This window comes from Leopardus geoffroyi, chromosome B3 (assembly GCF_018350155.1).
Source record: "Leopardus geoffroyi isolate Oge1 chromosome B3, O.geoffroyi_Oge1_pat1.0, whole genome shotgun sequence".
NCBI lineage: Eukaryota > Metazoa > Chordata > Mammalia > Carnivora > Felidae > Leopardus > Leopardus geoffroyi.
The window spans coordinates 63379935-63403661 of NC_059337.1; the positions used below are offsets into that span (position 1 = coordinate 63379935).

Genomic DNA, 23727 nt, shown 5'->3' on the forward strand with positions numbered 1-23727 from the left:
ATAATCCCATTTGATCTTAGTAACTTTTGGATTTTAAAAGACTCCTTTCCCACCCCCACCCCCCACCCCGGTTATTAAATTAATACTGGTCAGAGTGGAGAGCATGTCTCCAAATGTGGTGTGCAGAGCCCTGGGGGATTGCTGAGCCCCTTTTAGGAATTTTGCAAAGTAAAAACTTCTTCCGTCATAATATTGATATATCAGTAATATAATTCATTGTAATACTGAAATAATGATACCTGCCTTTCCGCCCACTACACGGACATTTGCGGTGATGGCACAATAGCGACGGTGAGTAAAATTGCTCCTGTGTTAGCACGAATCCAGGCAGCGTATCACATTGTACTAGTCGGTCATTGTGTTCTTCGTGACCAGCCACTGGGAGGGAAAAGAAATAGCCTGTGTCACTCAAGAGCATCTTTTGTCGCGCAGTAGAAATCGTTAATCTCATGAAACCTGGACTTGAAATACACATCTGTTTAATTGCCTGTGAGGTAAAATGGGAGGTATGTATGTAGCAACTCTGCTCTACACCAAAATGGGAAGTTTGTGTTGAGGAACAGTACTCGTATGATAGTTTAAGTCGAGAACCGAACTGGCCGCTTTGTAACGGAGCATCATTCTTACGTGAAAGAATGACTGACGGACCAACTAGTATCATTCAGACTTGGGTATTTGGAAGTCATTTTTTTTTTTTTTTTTTTAAGATGAAGTGAGCGTGTCATCTCAAGGAAAATAATCGACAGTATCTTTCGTCAGTGATAAAATTTGGACTTTCAAGTGAAAATTAGAATTTTAGAAAACTTGTGTATGCCACTGTGAGATTGACAGCTTTCCAAGACTTAGACTTTTCCGATAAAATTTGATGGCAGTATGAACAAATGTGATTTTTTAAAAATACTGTATCCTGAAACGTGTTAACATTTTGAAGGTCTGCGTAAGTCAGTGAACCACTATTTTCCAAATGACCAATGAAGGGTAAAAGATCCATTCAGCACAAATGATAGATGCATGGATTTTAATGGAACAAATACAAAAAGCTCACTGATAGAGTTACGTATTTCACATTACAACCACTCTTTAAGAAACCACTCCTTGTCGAGTTTTGATGTAGTATCGAAGAAGAATATCTACAATTATCTGAGAAGATTATTAAATTTCTCCTCCCCTTTCCAAATACATATTTGTATGAGGCCTGATTTTCTTCATACATTCTAACTGAAACAAGAGATTGCAATAGATTATACAAGCAGGTATAAGAATCCAACTGTTTTCTGTTCAGCTAGATATTAAAAATTTTAAACAATGCCCTTCTTAATTTTTTGGAGTCTATACTTATTTGTCATAAAAATGTTATATTTATGTTAGCATGTAATTACCAATAACATGTTTATTATTTTTAAATGAATAAATAAATATATATTTTTCAGTTTTGATTTCCGATATGGTAATTATCAATAGATATAACATAAAAGCTACTTTGGGTTCTCAATAATGGTTAAGGTTGTAAAGGGAAGCTGAGGTCATAAACTTTGAGAAATGGTGACTTAAGAGTATATTTGGGATGAGTTTCGCTCTCAAAACTGGGCCTGGTGACTCAGGATTATAGTTATCAGGAAATGAGGCATTATAGTTGCGATTAGCTATTGGCCCAGTTTACACTGAACTTATTTATACTGTTTCGGAACTGCATGAGTTACTTCCAGATGTCTGCTGTATGGACCACCTCTGTATATGGAGTGCAAGGATTGGCATTTGGGAATTATAACTAAAGGCTGTTGCATTTGAAATATGTAAGCAACAAGATCTCTAGAGCCTCCTTATCAATAAGATCAGTATTCTTTTTGGATAAGCTAGTTCCCTTCTGAAAATATCCCCTTTTCCTTGAAGAGGAAGTGATGTACATTATAGGGAAACACACTGGACTCTTTGGATTTTAAAAAGTTGCAGAATTTGGTCTTTCTTAGCATAATATGCCACTTCCTAAACTGGAGTGGCTGAGACTTCAGTATTTGAGCATTTATGCTCATTGCCAGATTAACATCTTTCATCAGACTTCACAGAGGACATATTACCTGGTGGTGAAGAGTTTTGACTCTCAAATCAGACAGATCTGGGTGGAAACTGGCCCTGCCATTTACTACTTATATCATCTTGGACGTGTATGTAACTCAGTTACAAATTATTCTCAGTTTACTAATTTGTAAAATGGGACAATAACTATACTCCCTGACAGGATTATGATGAGGATTAAATGACACAATGCCTGTAAACAAAGCCCTTAACACTGAGCATATCAGATAATTCTATAAATGTTAGCTGCTATTATTAACATTATCATTAATCATAAGTTAAAACTTGAGTGAAGAAAGTTCTAAAGAGCACTTAGCTTTAAATAAGTTACTACCAATTATCCATTTTTAGGTACTTCAAAAAAAAAATAGAACAAATGGGAGGGGCATAGATTAAAGCTGTCTAGTTACATAGAGTACTTTTCTGAATTTGTTTCTCTGTGTTGGAATCATTTCATTTCTTGACATGTTACATTTTACTGCATCGATTTCACAAATAGCTACATGCCTTCTCTTTTTAGTCTGAAGCAGTTTTAGGATAGGGTCTTTGTCTTATTCCTTATTCCTTACTTATGAATATAGAAGGTATACCAGAATGAAGGAGAAATATTTTGGGATTGAAAATGAGATAAGACCCACCTATGAGTTCAATACCATAATTTATTAGCTATTTGAAAGAACAGAGTTCTTTCCAAGTGTTGGCGGGGATGTGGAGAAAAAGGAACCCTTGTGTACTGTTGGTGGGAACATAAATTGGTACAGCTACTGTAGAAAACAGTATGGAGGATTTTTTTAGAAAATTAAAAATAGAAATACCATATGATCCGGGAATTCTAGTACTGGGTGTTTACCCAAAGAAAATGAAAATGTTAGTTTGAAAAGATATACACACCCCTATATTTATTGTAGTGTTATTTACAATAGCCAAGATATGGAAGCAACTCAAGTGTCCGTCAATAGATAAATGGATAAAGAAGATGTTGTATACATTTTCTCTCTCTCTCTCTCTCTCTCTCTCTCTCTCTCTCTCACACACACACACACACACACACACACACACACACACAGGAACATAAGGCAGCCATAAAATGATGAGATCTTATCGTTTGTGACAATATGGATGATGGACCTAGAGGGTAGTATGCTAATTGAAACAAGTCAGACTGAGAAAGACAAATACCATATGATTTCACTTATATGTGCAATCCCCAAAACCAAAAATGAATAAACAAACAAACAAACAAACAAACAAAAAAGCAGAATGAGACCTGTAAATACAGAGAATAAAGTGATGGTTGTCAGAAACAGGGGGTTAGGGAATGGGCAAAATGGGTGAAGGGGAGTGGGAGATACAGGCTTCCAATTATGAAATTATTAAGTCATGGGGATAAAGGGCACAGCATATGGAGTATAGTCAATGACACTGTAACAGCATTGTATGGTGACAGACGGTAGTTATACTTGTGGTGAGCATAGCCTGCGACAGAGTTGTTGAATCACTGTGTTATACACCTGAAACTGTAGCATTGTGTGTCAACTATACTCAAAAAAAATTTCAAAAAGGAAAAAAAGAAAAGATAGTTATTTTAGCTGTAAAACCGGTTGTTAATTATATTTCATAGGTTGTTCGATAATCATATGAAAAAATATGTGTGAAAGCACCTTGTAAAATATGTCAGTTATTCTCACCAGCCATAAACACTTGTTGAATGAAAGAACAAACAGTAAAAACAAAACGAAACTTTCTGGTTGTACTAAACTTCAGGCTCATTCCTACTTTCAACACAATATAGATGAACCTGAATTAAAAGAATTAGATTCTCAACTTCAAGATGCTATTCAGAAGATGAAGAGGCTTGATAAAATATTGGTGAAGAAACAATACAGAGAAAAAGAAATTAAGAAGCAAGGTCTAGACCTGAGAATAAAGCTGTGGGAAGAACTTAAGGTAAGAGTTGTCTCACCATTGCTGATATGGAAGAAATAATTTCCTCTAAGATGAGTAAGACAAGCATGGACTGTGGTAGTATTAATGTGGTCTGCCTTTATTGACTTATTTTGTAGAAGTAGGATGGTGGTGTGTATATGTATGTGTGTGTGGGGGGAGGTGAGGGAGATCGTTTTCTGGAACTAGACAAGGTAACTTTGCAGAATTCCAGATTTCAGGCACCACACTGCCATGTTTGTTTTCCATGGGCAGCACAGCAGACCTCTCTTACCAGTGTCAGGCTGGGGTTCCTCTGTTTCTGGAGCAGAAAGTGATGTGGTCCCTACTTTCATCAAGTCTGTTTGCTGCTTCTTCAGCAAGCTTACGGTGTGGAGATAAACACATAAATATACACAAATTTAACCCCCTGGTCGCCATTATTTTTTAAGTAAACTTTTGTGACCAAGAAGTGGGGTGTTCACTGTTTCACATGCTGGTCAAGATCTCTTAGAAGCTGTAAAGTGCTTGTGGTCTGTGACCATGCTCTATTTGCTTCTGTCTCAGTACATCTCTAGTGCTCGATTAACTTTCCTTGGCCTTCTTGGACCTTTATTCTCTGTAGTATTGAGGGGTGGAAGTTGACCATATATTTGCTCTGACTTGACATTTAGCCATTGGTTCATATTTGAACTTTGTCCCCTAAAGGAGAGCACTTTTAGGTAAGGAGCACTGTAATAACAGATGAGTTGTTTTTGATAAATTCTTCCTTCCTCAGTCGACTGACTTCAAGGACATTTCCTAGATGATGCTCTGCATTAATAATGAAGTGACGAAGAATACATTTTTACGAGATTCCCAGGAAGACCATGGAGTAGAAAGCACCATACACAATGCAGTGATTTAAACTAGAGAAACGATTTGTATAAATTTGTCATAAAAAGTTAGCCTATCACTTATTCCTGTTGAATCTCAAAGCAAAGTTTTACTTGTTTGGAAACAGGAATAATAATTGGACCCATAATAAAATATAGTATCAATCCTGAAATGTCTGAAACTATAATTTCATGATGGACCTTTAGGCTACTCATTAGTTATGGAAATATTAAACAGAAGCTGAAGAAGATTTAAGTGAGATAATGATTATATAATGATAGACATATATTACAACTCTGTTTGGGACTATTCATTGCTAGAATTTGTGCAAACAGGGATATTAATAGATTTCCTATTTAAAGGGATAGAAATGACCTGTCCCTTTTTGTTCAGGTCAATTGTGGAATTACAAATTACACAATTTGTAATCCATGTTGAAACTGTACAAAATATTGAAGAGTGTAGTTGCCTTCTTTTCCTTGTTTCTCTTTTATTAGTCTGCAAAAACTAGTGAAGCTTTGCAAAGTAATGAGGAGATGGAAAATACAAAAAAGTTTCTAGCTTTGACTGCTGCATCAGAAGAAACTGTCGGTGAGTAAAATTTATCTTTTTTTTTTTTTTTTTAAATCTCAGAGTCATAGAATATTTGAATTAAAGTAAAAATCCCAGTTAAGTTATTCTTTCTTTTTCTTTGTGAGTTTAACTCTTCTCTATGGGAAATGATCACATTAGGTAGGATTATATGGAACTTTCCTGAGCATCGGTAAGTTTCAGAGGCTTCTCGGGTTTGTACCTGTTCAAGAGTGAGGGGGACAGGGCAGTGAAAAATTGGGAAATAGACACAATATGTCTTTGCCTTTACTTCCTGTGCCTCTAAGAGGCCTTGAGACACCCAGTCTATGCAGTCTCCTAACTGCCTAGAATCCTCCCACGATGTGTCACTCAGGCTTCTGCCATCCCTTTCATAAAAATCCGTCCTATTTCCTGTCCTCTTCCAGTCTTGTTTTTGAGACCAGCCAAATCATTATGCATGTTTCTAATTTGCCATCTGTGTGTATGTATATTTATCATTCTTCCTTTCCTCCTCTTCCTTCTCCTCCTCCTTTATCTTCTCTTCCTCCTTCTTCACCCAAAGAAGTGTGATAGAGTCATGTAGCCTTTAGCTTCCTTATACAGTGGTGAAAATTTGGGGGATTGGGAAGTGGTTGCTAGGTTTTTGGCAGGACGCTTTGGAAATCCTTTAGCCTGCATCACGTAAGTGGTTATCCAATACTGTTGGGGGGTAAAACTGACTCTAAGCAGGGGCCCCTGATTTCTCTGAGACTCCTGGGATCCATTTGTCTTTTGCAAAGTGAGTGTCTAACATTGCAGAGCCTCAAGAACCTGACTCAGACTATTGCTGCTGGTTAGCATGAGTTTTGATGTGAATGAAATTCCTTGAGGTTTGTTTCTTTCTGGACCCAGCGGTGAGAGCTCAAAAGCTGATTGGGCCCAAGGGATTTGGATTTAGAATGCACCAAATGTTTCTGTCCAGGAAGTGGGTGCCCTATCTGGGTTGTCCTTTCTATGACTAAGGACTTAAAAAAAAAAAATGAATCTGAGTTTCTCCTAGACAGATGTATATCTAGATTGGCTTTGTTGAAGTTTACCATTTATATATCCTAATTGAAACACCAAAAACTAAGGGCACCTGGGTGACTCAGTTGGGTGAGTGTCTGACTTTGGCTCAGGAAGGTTCATGAGTTCGAGCCCCACCTGGGGCTCACTGCTGTCAGCACAGAGCCTGCTTTGGATCCTCTGTTTCCCCTCTCATTCCCTCCCCCACTCATGCTTTCTCTCTCAAAAATAAATAAAAGGCATTAAAAAACCCCCCCAAAATGATTTGCCTATTAAAATAATAGATCATTTACTTTCTACTTCTTCTATTTGGTTATAGAAATAATACATGCATAATCTGTATTAGAAAATATTGATAAACTGGAAGAAAAAAAATCACCTTAATTCTTAACTTGCAGAGATAATCATTATTAATATTTTTGTTTACTCTTTATCTTTTGAGACATTTTCCATGCAGATATCTATATATATTTTAAAAATAAAAATGAGATCAAATTATATATATGGTGTTTTGTAATCTGTTTCCTACTAATTTTTATCTCACGGGCACCCTTAGCTGTCAGTAAGGACAGAGCTGTGTGATAGTTTGTTTCCAAGATGTTTGCCATAGTTCCTTCCCTCTATGATGTTCATTCCAGTCCTCGTATAGGGATGGGGTCTCTTTCTTCCTGTATTTTCAGTCTGGGCTGGGCTAGGACTACACTGACTGATAGATTACAGCAGAAGTAATCCTACACCACCAGTTCCAGCCCTTGCCGTTAAAGGACTGGCAGTTTCGGCTTCTCTTTTTAGAAGGCCCACTCAGAGGAAAGCCAGCCATCCTGTAAGGAGTCAGACTACCCTGAAGCTGCCATGCTGTGAGAAAGTCCAAACAAGCCATATGAAGGCTACCCAGAGGACGTGATGCTGGCCAGTTCTGACCTACAGTGAGTTCAGTAGTGTTCCACCAGAACTCACGTCTACCTGGAGCCTCAGTATGTGACCTTATTTAGAAATAGAATCTTTGCAGGGGTGCCTGGGTGGCTCAGTTGGTTAAGCATCTGACTCTTAATTTCAGCTTAGGTCATGATCTCATGGTTCCTGAGATTGAGCCCCATGTCAGGCTCTGCGCTGACAGGAGCCTGCTTGCGATTCTCTCTCTCTCTGCCCCTCCCCCACTTGTGCTCTCTCTCTCTCTCTCTCTCTCTCTGTCTCTCAAAAATAAATAGATAAACAAACAAACAAAAGGAAATAGAATCTTTACAGATGTGATTAGTTAAGATGAGATCTTACTGGATTAGGTGGGCCCTAAAGCTGAAGTTTGGTGTTCTTGTAAGAAAAGAAGACACAGAGACACAATCACGTGGTTAAGAAGAAGGTGATGTGAAGATAAAGGCAGAGCTTAGGATGATGTAGTTACAAGCCAAGGAATGGCAGGGGTCGTTGGGAGCCACCAGAAGCTGGGAAGAAGCAAGGAAGGATTCTTCCCTAGAGACTTCAGAGGGTCACGGCCTTGCGGACATCATCATTCCAGATGTCTAGCTTCTAGAACTGGGAGAGAATAAATTGCTATTGTTTTCAGCCATCCATTCCACAGTTACTTGTTACAGCGGCCCCTGGAAACTAATACACTGACTGGTCAGCATCTCAGTGCCGGCACCAGAGATGTGAAAGAAGGAGCCACCTTGGCCATTGCATTCCTAACAAATGTCATGTAGAGGATAGCCAAGGCCAGACACATGGTCTCAGGTGAGCTGCCACAGACATCTCCAGCCCAGTGCAGCCCCCCAGCTGAGGCCTCCTTCATGGTGGAGCAGGGGCATATCATTCCTGGTGTGTCCCTCATATTACTGACCCACAGAATCATGAGCATAATAAAATGGTCACTGTTTTGTGCCACTAAGTTTTTTTGTTTTTGTTTTTTTCTTTTTCTTTTCACTTTTTGTTGTGGAATAATGTTAAACTTACAGAAAAATTTCAAAATAGTACATAGAGTTCCTGTTTGCTCTTTACCCAGCCTCCCCTGATGTTAGTATCTTGTGTAACCATAGTACAGTTGGCCTTTGAGAAACATGGGTTTGAACTTCATGGGTCCATTTATATGTGGACTCTTTACAGCACAGTACTATAAATGAATTGTCTCTTATAATTTTCTTTTCTTTAAAAAAAGTGATTTTAATGTTTATTTTTGAGAGAGAGGGTGGGACACAGGGTGTGAGCAGGAGAGGGGCAGAGAGAGAGGGAGAAACAGAGTTCAAAGCAGGCTTCAGGCTCTGAGCTGTCAGCACAGAGCCCAATGCGGGACTGGAACCCATGAACTGTGAGATCATGACCTGAGCTGAAGTTGGTTACTTAACCGACTGAGCCACCCAGGCGCCCCTCTTACGATTTTCTTAATAATATTTTCTTTTCTCTAGCTTACTCTATTTAAGAATACAAGATATAATACGTTTAACATACAAAGTGTATGTTAATCGACTGTTTACATTATTGGTAAGGCTTCTGGTTAACAGTAGGCCATTATGGGGCGCCTGGGTGGCTCAGACTGTTAAGTGTCCAACTTTGGTTCAGGTCATGATCTCATGGCTCGTGAGTTCAAGCCCCACATTGGGCTCTGTGCTAATGGCTCAGAGCCCGGAGCCTGCTTCAGATTCTGTGTCTTCTTGTGTCTCTCTGCTTATGCTCTGTCTCTCTCTTTCTCAAAAATAAATAAATATTTAAACAAACAAAAAAAACTCAGTAGGCCATTAGTAGAGTCTTTGGGAAGTCAAAAGTTATGCATGGATTTTCAACTACATGGGGATTTGGCACCCCTAACCCCCATGTTGTTCAAGGGTTGACTTTACAGTGATCAACATTAAGAAGTTAACATTCGTATAATTCTATTAAACTACAGACCCTCTTAAAATTTCACCGGTTTTTCCTTTTTATTTTCTAGTATCCAACCCAGGATCCCCTTTTGCACTTGGTTGTCATGTTTTCTTAGTCTCTTCTTAGTCTCTTTTCTTTCTTAGTCTCTCTCTTTCTAAGTCTCTTTCTTAGTTATTCTAATCTGTGATAGTTCTTTGATCTTTCCCTGTCTCTCATGGTCTTGATGCATTTGGAGAATACTGGTCAGCTATTTTGTAAAATATCCTTCAGTTTCAGTTTGTCTGATGTTTTCCCTTGATTAGATAGAGTTAATGCATTTTTGGCAAGAATACCCCAGAAGTTATGGGTTCTCGATCAATCATGCTCAGGGTACCTAAGGTTAAGTTCTGATGTTACTGGTGATAGTAACCTTGAAAACTTGGTTAAGGTAGTGTCTGCCATGTTTCTATATTGTAAAGTTACTAATTTTCCTTTTATAATTAATAAATATCATGGGTGAGATACTTTAAGATTATGCAAATATCTTTCCTCAAACTGTTGTCCATTAATGTTAGTATCCATTAGTTGATCTTGCCTGCAATAATTATTACTGTATGACACTAAATTTTGGGTGATTCTTTTCATGTAACAATAGTAACTGGAATGATTTGCATCAGCATTTTAAAAAAATTTGAGTTGGGGCACCCGGGTGGCTCAGTCAGTTGAACGTCTGACTCTTGATTTCAACTCCGGTCATGATCTCATGGTTAGTGAGATCTAGCCCCATGTTGGGCTCTGTGCTGACAGTACGAGGCCTGATTGGGATTCTCTGTCTACCTCTATCTCTGCCCCTCCCCTTCTCATGCTTTCTGTCTCTCAAAATAAGTAAATAAACATTAACAAAAATAAAAAATAAATTTTGAGTATAGTTGATACAATTTTACATTCATTTCAGATGTACAACATAGCGATTCAACATGTCTATACATTATTATTATTTTTTTAAAGATTATTTTGAGAGAGAGAGAGAATGAGCAGGGGAGGGATAGAGGGAGAGGGAGAGAGAGAATCCCAGGTTGCTTTGTTCAGATGATGTGCGTCTGACACAGGGCTTGATCTCACCAACCACGAGATCATGACCTGAGCCAAAATCAAAAGTCAGACGCTTAGCCAACTGAGCCACTCAGGTGCTCCCTACATTATTCTAAGTTCACCACAAGTATAGCTACCATCTGATCTGATACATCACTATTACAATGGCGTTGACTATATTCCTTATACTGTCAGCATTATCTTTAATGACTGTATATTCCCTACATAGATGTACCATAATTTATTTAACTAAAATTCTGCTATTAAACATTTAGGTTATTTCTTTTTTTCAATTTTTTTCAGTTATACATAATGCTGCAATAACATCCTTAAGTAATTATTCCATTGTTACCTTCTGTGGTAATTGAGAAGCTAGGTTGTGGGGAACCTGGGTGGCTCAGTCGGTTGAGTGTCCACCTCTTGATTTTAGCTCAGGTCATGATCCCAGGGTTGTGGGATCAAGCCCCAGTCTCACTTCTTGCTGAGTTAGAGCCTGCTTAAGATTCTCTCTCTCTTCCTTTGCCCCCTTCCCTGCTAATACTCTCACACTCTCTCTTAAAAAAAAAAAAAAGAAAAGGACAAAAGCAAAAACAAAAAAAAAGAAAAATTAGGTTGACAACTAGGTTGAAAAAGAAAAAATGCCTCCCAAGAGATATCCATGTCAAATTCCTAGAAGCTGTGACTGTTACCTTATTTGGAAAAAGGGTCATTGCAGATGTGATTAAGTTAAGGATCTTAGGATGAGGACATAATCCTGGAATATGGAAGAGAGCTCTACATGAGCTCATAGGTATCCATCATAGGTATCCTCATAAGAGAGAGGGAGAGGGAGAAGAGGCACTCAGAAGAGAAGCCACATGAAGATTGAGGCTGGGATTGGAGTGGTGTGGCCTACAGCCAAGGTGATGATGGCAGCCACCAGATACTGGGAGAGGCAAGGAATGAAATCTCACTGAGGGCCCCTGGAGAGAGCGTGGCCCTACCGACACCTTGACTTTGGACTAATGGCCTCTAGAATTGTGAGAGAATAAATTTCTGTTGTTTTAAGTGACCAAGTTTGTGTTAAACTGCGACAACAGCTACAGGAAATGAATACAACTTCAAAGAGAAATCACTTAGTCAAAGGGCTTGGGCCTTTTAAAAATTTTATCCGTATATAAAAATATTTTTAATTTTTTTTAATGTTTATTTATTTTTGACAGACAGAGAGAGAGAGAGACAGACAGAGCATGAGTGGGGAAGGGGCAAAGAGAGAGGGAGACACAGAATCTGCAGCAAGCTCCAGGCTCTGAGCTGTCAGCCCAGAGCCCGACGCAGGGCTTGAACTCACGGACAGTGAGATCATGGCCCGAGCTGAAGTCAGATGCTCAACCAACGGAGCCACCCAGGTGTCCCTAGATTTTTATTCATATTGACTTAATAAAAGGTTTTGCCCATTTAGAAAAATATTGTATCAAATACAAATCAAATATTGTATCTGAGAATTGTTTTTGTATACCCATGATAACAATGGGTTTAATAGTTGTTTTAAAGATTTTTTTAAAATGGAGTCGCAATTTATACCTCTGTGATAATCAAGGAGGTTGAGTATTTATTCTTTTAGCCATTTTGTGAATTAATTGTTCTTTTATGAAATGAAGTATTCCTTTTTATTGTTTAGAAGGACTCCTTTACATATCAAGAATACTAATATCTGACAGTCATAAATATAAAAAACATTATTTCTAATTTATTTTTAGTTTTGTGGTATTTCTTGCTCTCCCAAACTGAATATTTTTTTTATTTAGCTAAATCAGTCATTTTTTTTCTTTTAAAAATTTTAATGTTTATTTATTTTTGAGAGAGAGAGACAGAGAGAGAGAGGGAGAGAGAGAGAGACAGAATATGAGCGGGGGAGGTGCACAGAGAGAGGGAGACACAGAATCTGAAGCAGGCTCCAGGCTCTGAGCTGTCAGCACAGAGCCCGGCATGGGGCTCAAACTCATGAACCATGAGATCAAGACCTGAGCCAAAGTTGGAAGCTTAACCGACTGAGCCACCCAGGCACCCCAGTTATTTCTTTTCTTTTATCATTGACTGTTGTTCCCCTTAAAAAGTCCTTTTCCAGTGTAAGATGACATAAAAATGTACAGTTATTGTTTTATGAAAATTAAAATAGTCTACTTCGAACTCATTTTGTTGTCATATATGAGGTAGAGAGTTGATTTGGTGGTCCCCCCCACCCCCAGTTTGTTACCTAGCATCAAAAGATCACAAATAACAGAAATAAAATCAAAGAGTCACTACGGTAGTAATTAGTAGAAGTTTATCATGCACGCGTGAAAAAAGTCAGCTTGCAAACTGGGAACACTGAAGCCAAAACATGGACTGAGGCTCAGGAGTATTTTGTTATAAATCAGAATGGTTACTTCATATCAATTTTGGAAGACACTAAGTTTTACTTATGATTTCTAGAGGCCTAAGCAAGAGATGATCCAGGTCAAGTTACTCTTGCAAAAGAAGCTAAATTACGTTTTATTTGTATGACTAAACTGGTGTTGTCTGATCAGATCATTTCTAAGGTTTCTCTCTATTTGTTTTTGATTTTAACACTGGTTACCTCAGTACTTTTACTGCATAATCCATCATTCCCTCATTTATTTGGAATGCTAACTTTATCATGAATTGGGCTTGTTTCCAAAATTTCTATTCTCTTCCATTATAATATTTCTGTCTGTTCTAATGTTAGCATTGCACTGTTCTTACTACTGTAGCTTTATAATACGTTTTATTAGGGCAGGTAGATTGTCTTTTTCGGGAAGTTTTTTTGCAAGAACATGTTTTTCTTAAGCCTGTTTTTCTTGTTGAGAGTTGTTCAGTTGTGAGTACACTAAGAAGAAAGACTGCGAAGCACCTCTAAAGTTATGGCTATTTATAGAATGCTTTTTACTCCCTTCAGTGTCTGAAGGCTATGGTATGAATATAACCTGTCTTGAAAAGTACAGTTTCTTATATTTTCCTTCACATCTCTCAGTAATTCTGTATCTTCATAGAAGCAGGACTTCCAAATAAAGAACATGGATTTCCAAATAAAGAACTGGATGTTACAGTATCTCAGCATCTATATTTCAGAAAGCTGGAGGTAAATGCTGATTTCTCTAATGGATGGGGCATTTGTAAGAGGCATATGTACCTCCTGTGGTTGACTCTGGAGCAGGGACTGTAAAATAGTAAGGGGGGCTTTTGACATGAACCTTTCAGGCATAGAGTTCACTATTAAAGGAACTTTTGGCCCTGCAGGGCAAGACTTTTGTTATCAGTTGTCTTTTCTTCATTTTTTATTTTTTTTAAGTTTATTTTTTAATTTATGTTGATACAGATATAGAGAGCAAGCAGGGGAGGGCCAGAGAGAGAGGGAGATGGAATACCAAGCAGGCTCCGTGCTGTCAATGCAGAGCCTGATGTGGGGCTTGAACTCATGAACCATGAGATCATGACCTGGGTCGAAATCAAGAGTTGGACACTCAACTGACTGAGCCACCCAGGTGCCCCTGTTGTCTTTTCTTCAAAATTAAAGCAGAACTATCAAATACGTTTCATTTTTTTTGAAAGTTTGTTTTATTTTGAAAGAGAGAACACAACCGAGTGAGTGGGGGTAGGGCAGAGAGAGAATCCCAAGCAGCCTCCACTCTGTCAGCCTAGAGCCCACTGTGGGGCTCGATCCTGTGAGCTGTGAGATCATGACCTGAGCTGAAACAAAGAGATGCTTACCCACATGAGCCACCCAGGTGCCCTACCAAATACGTTTCGTTTTTAAAGCTCATGCCATGTACATTTGGCTTAAACCTATAGAGCTCACATCTCTGGAGTCACATGACTACTATAGGCCCTGAAAACATTTACAGTGATGTTAGATTAGTACAAATGTTCTGACATGGAAATTAATTGGATTTTATGAGCTGAAAACTGGAGTTACCAGGGACCTGAAACCTATGTTCAGGGAGAACCACTGGTTTAAACATTATCATGTTAGAGTTTCAGTTCTTAGATTTTGAGTTCTTAGTCAATTATTGTGTACTGGCAGTGTTTATCGTGCTCAGAGCAGATAAGATGCAAAAGTAGGGTTGATGTAAAAGGAAATGGGAATAAAAGATACTATTAGGTGAACCAAATGCCTATTTCTTTTCACTCTTGCTACTTACTGTCTTGAGATCACGCCAGACTAGTACACCAGTGAAGAGATGATATTACTATGTTCCTGGCTCTTGAGATTTAAGTAGATTCTTTTTGCTTTTTTGGTGACTGGTCTTTTTTAGAAGGCAGATTCCTTAATGAAATTTCCTGGTGTTTTTTTTTTTTTTTTTGCATCCTAGGCATAAGTTTAACAGTCACATATTGATTTGATTTCTAACTATCTTAAAAACCATAGGAGATATTTACTTTGGACTGCATCATTAACCTGATTACATGCTTTTTCTTCATATTTTACATAACATAGTTATTACTTCATTCTAGAAGAGGAAATTTTTGGAATCCTCAGTTTAAGAAAGGTATTATTAGTAGAATATTTTCACTGCACGTATGAAAGAAATGAAGAGAAATGCAAGAGTCCAATTTGACCACATAGCAGTGATTTTACAGTTTCAAATTCCTGCTATTACAACACAGCCACATATTATAAAGTGGTGCAAAACTGCTTACATCTGTTCTATTTTGAGATTAGTTTCTTTCCCATGTTATTCACTGAACTTTGGCTATCTCAATTAGAAATATAAAATTGAAACAAGTAATTATTTTGATCAAGTCTATATATAGCTCTAAGTTTTAAGTTTTCAAGTAAAATGTTTCTATGAAAACAATTCAATTCTTTTGCCCTGTTCCGCTCCATAAGTTTTTCTTTGTTACCAGGAAAGCACAAACCCTTGTAAATTATCCAGTAGGTGGCAGCATCTAGTTAAAATATGCACTTTAAAAGAGTGGACTTTAGAGCCAGACTGATTTAAACTTGAACTTTAAACACATATCTACAAACATACCCAGACCTCCTTTCTGCCTCTTTTCCCTTTGGAAAAAGGGAGAAATTCTTAAGATAAGTGTTCTTTTTAAAAATTTTTATTATTCTTTTGGTGGGCAGGAGCAGTGAGAGAGAGAGAGAATCTCAAGCAGGCTCCACACTCAGAGCAGAGCCTGACATGGGGCTTGATCTCACAATCATGGGATCATGACCTGAGCTAAAATCACAAGTCAGATGCTTAACCGGCTGAGGCACCCAGGCACCCTAGGATGAGTATTCTTCCTTGTCTCCCTAGTCCTTTGCTTAGCCTTTTATTTAAGAGTAATTTGAGGGACTTTGGGCAGGTGGAACAATGACAATTTCCAACCTGTTTTTCAGCTCCCCCAAACACCAAATACACCCTAGCCTCCTGCTAACATCATAAAGAACCAACAGCAAAACAAATGAAAAGATACTTATTGTTGACTTGTATATTTAGTTTTATTGATAGGTACTAAACACAAGTGGGGCCTTGATGCCAAGAGAAAGATAAAAACCACATTAGATTTTTTTTATCACATTTTGACTCTATAATCCAGAGTTAATAACTTCAAGTTTAAGTACTGTTTGAAGTAGACAATAAGTAGACAATATTGCACTTGTTAGAGATCTTAGAAATATTTTACAAGTCTTTCCACCCCATTTTTGAGAGAACTCTGGTGAAAATCAAAACTCTATCATACTCGGAGTTTCCCCTTAGTTTTTAGAATTTCTCTGATGGATAGAGATAGAATTCATACTCTCTGAGGCAGTGATAGGATTGTTCCTCATCAGTGTTTTTAATGGAGGTCATTGCTTCTTCCTTTGTTACCCTGACCTCTTGTGTTTCCAGCTCCAAATTTGTAAGTGCATGTAAGCACAACAACAGTGGCATCTTAATCAATCAGGCTTCTAATGGCTGGTAAATACCTCTGTGATTTTCTGTGAAATACAGGTATATGCTACTTCTGCTCATGGGTGTTAACACTGAATATTCTAAGAAAATTCTCCAGCTCTGATTTGCAGAGGATTGAGGGAGAAAATCACTTGCGTTAACCAGTATAGCTAAGGAGTTTTGGCTTTTAACCTCTGCTACAGTCTCAGTATTGCCTACTGATGTCTTTTGCATTCTCCAAAGTGGCTATTGCAAATTATTCTGGTTGTTTAACCTCCTACTGTCTTCTGCAAGTCCTTCACTTTGGCCTGCTTACTGTCCAGAGAAAACAGTCACCTCGGTGGGAATCCCTTTCACATTCTATCCTTCTGTCCGTAAAGTACACTCTGACTATACTCCATCCCCCATCTTTCTTACCTCAGAGTGAGACAAGGTGCTGTTCTCCAAGGCCAAGGTCAACGATGTCCCATCCCTTTCACTCTGCCCCTGGCTCCTGATCCATCCATCATTCTGTGTCTCATGTAGAGCTTCTATCTCTCCTTCTCTGTCTCCTTGTCTTCAGTTTACTATGTTTGAATCTTCTGGTCCTAAAACAGAAAAGAGCCATCAAACCAGCCAAAGATACAGATAGAACCTCCTCCCTGGGTTCTTCACCCTGCTCCCAAACAGGTACCACTCACTTTCCATCCTCTCCTTAAAGGTCAGACTTCTTGAAAGAATAATCCACACCTACTGGGGCTACCTGGTCAATTTCCATTTACTTCTCAACTCCTCGGTGGTCTGTATTTTCTCATTTCACACAACAGAAACTACCTCATCAGGAGTCCTCTTAGATTCTAAACCTGGTGGCATATTTCCAATTTTTATCCTATGTGACCTCTCTGTAGCATCTGGCACAGGTAGCCAGTCATGGACCTGTAACATTTTTACTGGTATCGTTATTTCCTTCTGGCTTTCCTCTTTTTCTTCTCCCCTCTCCCTTACTTCCTAGTGTTGAAATCTGTTCCTCCTTTTGTATGTTTCTTCCTTCTGGATTAATGGTTTCATCATCCATCCAGTCTTTGTGATGGTTAATTTAAAAAAAATTTTTTTTTCAACGTTTATTTATTTTTGGGACAGAGAGAGACAGAGCATGAACGGGGGGGGGGGTGCAGAGAGAGAGGGAGACACAGAATCGGAAACAGGCTCCAGGCTCTGAGCCATCAGCCCAGACCCTGACGCGGGGCTCGAACTCCCGGACCGCGAGATCGTGACCTGGCTGAAGTCGGACGCTTAACCGACTGCGCCACCCAGGCGCCCCGTGATGGTTAATTTTATGTGTCAACTTGACTGGATCATGGGATGCCTCGATGTCTGGGTTAAGCATTATTTCTGGGTGTATCATACAGGATGTTTCCAGGAGAGACTAGCATTTGAACTGGTAGACTGAGTTGCATACATTACCCTCCCCAGTGTGGGTGGGCATCAGCTGATCTGTTGAAGGTCTGACTAGAACCCAAAGATGGATGAAGGAAGGATTTGCCCTCTTCTGCCTGACTGCTTGAGTTGGGACATTGATCTCTTCTGGCTCTCAGTGATAATGAAATTACCTGATCAATTCTAATTATCTTTAGTTGTTTGCTTTGAGTCTTGTTAGTTTATGATCACCTGGAAAGTGTATGAATTTTTGTGTCCTTTTCAATAATTATTCCTATTCTGATAACTTCATAAAGACTTAGTGTTGAGGGGCGCCTGGGTGGCTCAGTGGTTAAGCGTCCAACTCCGGATTTCGGCTCAGGTCATGATCTCACTGTTCGCGAGTTCGAGCCCCACATTGGGCTCTGAGCTGACAGTGCCGAGCCTGCTTGGGAGTCTCCCTCTCCCTCTCTCTACCCCTCCCTGATGTGCACTCTCTCTCTGTGTCTCTCAAGAATAAATAAATAAATTAAAAAAAAAAAAAGACTTAGTGTTGAAATTTATGAATGCCTTTTATTATCTATTTAAACAATCATAAAATTTTTCTGTCTTGACACACTAATGTTTAAAAATCAATGTATTTAAATGCTAGGAAAGTCTTTTATTTCTGGGTCAGTGTTTCTTGGTTAGAGAGGATTATTCTTTTAATTTAGTACCAGATTTCAATGGCTGAATTTATTCAGAATTTTTGCATCTGTATTTATGAGATTTATAATGAGATTTTCTGTGTGTGTGTGTGTGTGTCCATGTGCACGTGTGTTATGGTGTTGACGTTAGAGGTGGGGTTAGGAGGTGTGTGCCTATGCTTTGTTAGGTTATGTTCACTTCATAAAATGATTGGGGCTGGGTGTTCATTTATTTCTATGCTTTGAAATAGTTTATATAACATGGGGATTATCTGTTCCCTAAAAACTTGAAAGATTTCACTGGAAAAACCATCTGGTTCAAATAATTTCTTGGAGGCAATTCACCGACGCTTTTCTTAGCTTCTTTCATATTTACTATTATATTTCAGTTTTCTCATCTTCTGAGTCAATTCTGGCAATACACCCATGTCTGGGAGATTCCAAAATATCCATTTCACCAAGATTTAACATTTTACTAAAAAAAATTTCATATTGTATTTTATTTTATTTTATTTTTTTTAATTTTTTTTTTTTCAACGTTTATTTATTTTTGGGACAGAGAGAGACAGAGCATGAACGGGGGAAGGGCAGAGAGAGAGGGAGACACAGAATCGGAAACAGGCTCCAGGCTCTGAGCCATCAGCCCAGAGCCTGACGCGGGGCTCGAACTCACGGACCGCGAGATCCTGACCTGGCTGAAGTCGGACGCTTAACCGACTGCGCCACCCAGGCGCCCCTCATATTGTATTTTATAAAGTATTTTTTTTTCAACGTTTATTTATTTTTGGGACAGAGAGAGACAGAGCATGAATGGGGGAGGGGCAGAGAGAGAGGGAGACACAGAATCGGAAACAGGCTCCAGGCTCTGAGCCATCAGCTCAGAGCCCGACGCGGGGCTCGAACTCCCGGACCGCGAGATCCTGACCTGGCTGAAGTCGGATGCTTAACCGACTGCGCCACCCAGGCGCCCCTCATATTGTATTTTAAAAGATTAATTCTCCTTGTTTATTACGTTCCGTATTCTTATTTCTAATTTCATTTGTGTTTTCCTTCTCTCCTTTTAATCTAAAATGTTTTCTTTTTTAAAATTAACTTTTTATTTTAGCACAGTTTCAGATTTACAGAGAAATTAGGATGGTAGTATAACGATTTCCCATATACGTGCAGCCGGTTTCCCCTATTATTACCAGAGTATGGTACGTTTGTTATAATTAATGAACCAATATTGATACATTATTATTAACTAAAACCCACACTTTATTCAGACTTTAGTTCTTACCCAATGCTTTTTCTTCTGTTCCAGGGGCCATCCAGGATGGCACATTGCATTTAGTCCTCCTGTCTCTCTGGGCTACTCTTGGCTGTGCACTTTCTCAGACTTCCCTTGTTTTTTGTTTTTTTTTGTTTTTTTTTTTTAAGCTTTATTTATTCATTTTGAGCGAGAGAGAGAGTGAGCGAGTGAATGTGGGGTAGAAACGGAGAGAAAGAGAATCTCAAGCAGTCTTGCACCATCAGCACAGAGCCTCTTGTGAGGCTTCTGAACCGACAAACCTCAAGATCATGACCTGAGCTGAAATCGAGTTGGATGCTTAATTGACTGAATCACCCAGGCACCCCCTGACTTTCCTTGTTTTTGATGACTTTGGCAGTTATGAGGAGTACTGATCAAGTACTATGTGGAATTTCCAGAAATTGCAATTTATCCATGCTTTTCTTATGGTTGACTAGGGTTGTATGTTCTTGGAAGACTATAGAGTTAAAATGCCATTTCCATTTCTTCACATCATAACTGTCAACATGACTCATCACTGTTGATGTTAACTTTGATCACCTGGCTGAAGAGGTGTTTGTTAGAGTTCTCCACTGTGAAGTTCTTCAATTTTTCCCCCTTTCCATCCTGTCTTCTCTGGAAGGAAGTTACTGTGCACAGCCCTTACTTGAGAGGTGGGCAGTTATGCTTCACCTCCTTGAAGGCAGAGTATTTACGTAAATTATTTTGAATTATTCTGCATGGGAGAAATGTCTTTTCTTCCCATGTATCTGTTTATTCAATCATTTATTTATATCAATATAGACTTGTGGATATTTATTTCATACACTGGATTTTAATCTAGTATTACTTTATTTTGCTGCTCAAAATTTTTCAGCTTTGGTCATTGGGAGCTCTTTCAGTTGACTCCTGTGTCCCTTTGATGTGCCTTCAACAACTGTGGGTTTTGTTTTGTTGTTGTTGAACACTTCCTTACTCTCTGGCACTACAGGAAGCACCAGACTCAGCTTGTGTATTTCGTATCTGAGACCTAGAATCAGTTGCTCTTCAAGGAGCCCTGGTTCCTCTGACTGGAGAAAGATATTAGATACCAAGATCTGGATGCTGGGTGTGCTTGTTTCTAGTGGGGAGTCACTGATTCTGAGCCTCTGAGAAAGGAAATATTTGTGGGTATACTAACCTGTTGTATGCATTATTTATAATTTTTTAATGTTTATTTAGTTTTGAAGGAGAGAGAGACAGAGTGTGAGTGCGGGAGGGGAAGAGAGAGAGAGGGAGACACAGAATCCCAAGCAGGCTCCAGGCTCCAAGCTGTCAGCACAGAGCCTGACGCGGGGCTCAAACTCACAAACTGTGAGATCATGACCTGAACGGAAGTCGGATGCCCAACTGACTGAGCCACCCAGGCACCCCTGCATTATTTTTAAATAGTACTTTTTTTATAAACTACTTTTTTGAGGGGGGGGGGGAGAATGAGCAGGGGAGGGACAGAGAGAGAAGGAAGAGAGAGAATCCCAGTCTGGCTCCACGCCCAGTGTAGTATGACTATGAGATCAAGACCTGAGCCGAAATCAAGAGTTGGACGCTTAAGCCACTGAGCCCCCCAGGCATCCCTAAATATTTCTATGTGTAACCATCTGTATCTATGTTAAGCTAAACATGAGTTTATACTGAGATCTCCAACTTTATTATTTTACCACATGAATCATTCTAGCCATTTCCCCTTCGTTACCTGTAATCTCCACTCCCAACAAGGGGAAATCTGGCTCTCACCATTGGCCCTTCATTCACCCATTGCTCACTTCTACTATACGTGTAGTGATATCAAAACTGTTCACCTGTACCCCTATAGGAAACAATCAGCTGGAGTCCAGTGCTCAGGTGCCATCTCTACTGCCTTTAGGCTTGCAGACTCCACTCATTTCCAAAGTTACTCAAGGTGAACACCTTTTTCCTCTGCCCTCTGACATTGCTTCAGAGATTTGTAACATAGTTAGATTGTTTGGTCACATTCTACATTCCATCCTGGGATTCTATGACATCTAATAAGAGTTCTAATTCTAATTCACATTCTAATAATATTTTGAAAACTTTCATGCCTTAAGATTCACTCTTTGTGCTGTGAAGTTATAGGTTGTCAAACGTGCAGTGTCATGTAACCAGTATTAGACTATCGTGCAGAATAGTTTTACCCCTGTGAAAAATCCCCGGTGTGACTTCCCATTCAACCCTCCCTCCTGCCCCTGCACCCCTAGCCATTCTGGTCTTTTCACTGCCTCTGTAGTTTGCCTTTTCCAGAATGGTATGTAATTAGAATCATACAGCATGTAGCCTTTTCAGATTGGGTTCTTTCTCTTAGCACTCTGCATTTAAGATTCATCTGATGTCTTTTTGTGGCTTGAGAGCTGCTTACTTTCTTTGTCCCTGAATAGTATTTCATTTTATTGATGTACCACAGTTTGTTTATACCTTCACCTATTGAAAGGAGTCTTGATTGCTTCCAGTTTTTGGTGATTATGAATAAAACTGGTATGCACATGGTATGCAGGTATTTTTGTGGACATAAATTTCCATTTAGGTAAATATCCAGGAGCAGGATTGTTGAAACATATAGTAACACTGTTTAACTTTGAAAGACACTGCCTGTCTTTCAAGTTAGCTGTACAGTTTTATATTCCTATCTGCAAACAGTGAGAGTTCCTGTTGCTTTGCATCCTTGGCAGCAATTGGTATTGTTTTTTGTATGTTAGCCATTCTAATAGGTAGATAGTAGTATCTTATTGTTGTTTTAATTTGCATTTCCCTAATGACAAATGATGGTATCTTTCCAGATGCTTATTTGCTATTTGTATATTTTCTTTACTGAGCTGTCTATTCAGATATTTTGCCCATTTAAAAAATTGGATTATTGTGGGGCTCCTGGGTGACTCAGTCCATTAAGTGTCGACTTCGGCTCAGGTCATGATCTCATGGTTCGTGAGTTCGAGCCCCATGTCGGGCTCTGTGCTGACAGCTCAGAGCCTGGAGCCCGCTTCAGATTCTGTGTTTCCCTGTCTTTCTGCCCCTCCCCTGCTTGTGTGCTGTCTCTGTCTCTCAATAATAAATAACTGTTAAAAAAAGTTGAAAAAATGGGATTATTGTTTTCTTCTTTTTAAGTGCTTTGTATATTTTGGATATGTGTTTTGTAAATAATTTCTTCAAGCCTGTGGCTAGTTGTTTCGTCCTCTTTACAGTGTCTTTGGTAGAGCAGAAGTTTTTAATTTTAATGAAGTTCAACATAAAGAATTTTGTTCTTTCATGTATCATACTTTTGGTGTTATATATGAAAACATATCCCCAAACCCAAGATCACATGGCTTTTTCTCCTATATTTTCTTTTAGACGTTTTGTAGTTGTGTATTTTACATTTAGGTTTGTAATTCAATTGAGTTAGTATTTGTGAAAAGTGTAAGATGTCTACAGCTGGTCTGGTCTTGTCTGGTCTTGTGTGGCCTTCTCTGTCTTCTCTTCTCTTCTCTTCTCTTCCCTTCCCTTCCCTTCCCTTCCCTTTGTTTTTGTTTTTCTTCTCTTTTCTTTTCTTTTCTTTTTTCTTTTTTCCTGTTCACATGGACATCTAGTTAGTTATTACAGCACCATGTTAAAGAGATCATCCTCTCTCCATTGAATTGCCTTTGCTCTTTTGTTAAAGATCAATTGACTATATTTTTGTGGGTCTATTTCTGAACTCTCTCTTCTGTTTCAGTGATCTGCGTGTTTATTCTTTCATCAAAATATGTCATCTTCATTACAATTAGTGTTTTCTCTTTTTAAAATTACACTTGTAGATTTTTCTACCTTCAAGAGCCAGCATTGAATTTCTTTGCTAATTCTGGCTCATTTCTTTCTTACTTCTTTTTTTGACCTTGCTATTGCTTTCTCTAGCTTCTTTAGTCAAGTTAGTTAAACTTATTTTATTTTTCCTTAAAATCTGTCTATTAGTCTGCTAGGGCTGCCATAAAAAGATACCACAGGTTGGGTGGCTTAAAAACAGCAGAAACTTATTTTCTCACAGCTCTGGAGG

The 23727-nt window shown here is 38.8% G+C and overlaps 1 protein-coding gene and 1 long non-coding RNA gene across 3 annotated transcripts in view; one reads left to right on the plus strand and one right to left on the minus strand.

The window, feature by feature from the left end:
* FSIP1 (fibrous sheath interacting protein 1) overlaps positions 1-23727 on the plus strand; it is a 197334-nt gene that overhangs the window by 13685 nt on the left and 159922 nt on the right. For both annotated transcript variants that reach the window (XM_045450073.1, XM_045450074.1), the window contains exons 4-5: positions 3866-4020; positions 5370-5463. In XM_045450073.1, coding sequence (XP_045306029.1) covers positions 3866-4020; positions 5370-5463 — 249 coding nt within the window. The remainder of the gene's footprint in view (positions 1-3865; positions 4021-5369; positions 5464-23727) is intronic.
* LOC123583192 lies at positions 139-21626 on the minus strand. The gene is made up of 3 exons (XR_006704768.1): positions 21506-21626; positions 16734-16903; positions 139-378 (listed from the first exon to the last, which is right to left on the minus strand). It is a non-coding gene; the product is annotated as an uncharacterized LOC123583192 (long non-coding RNA).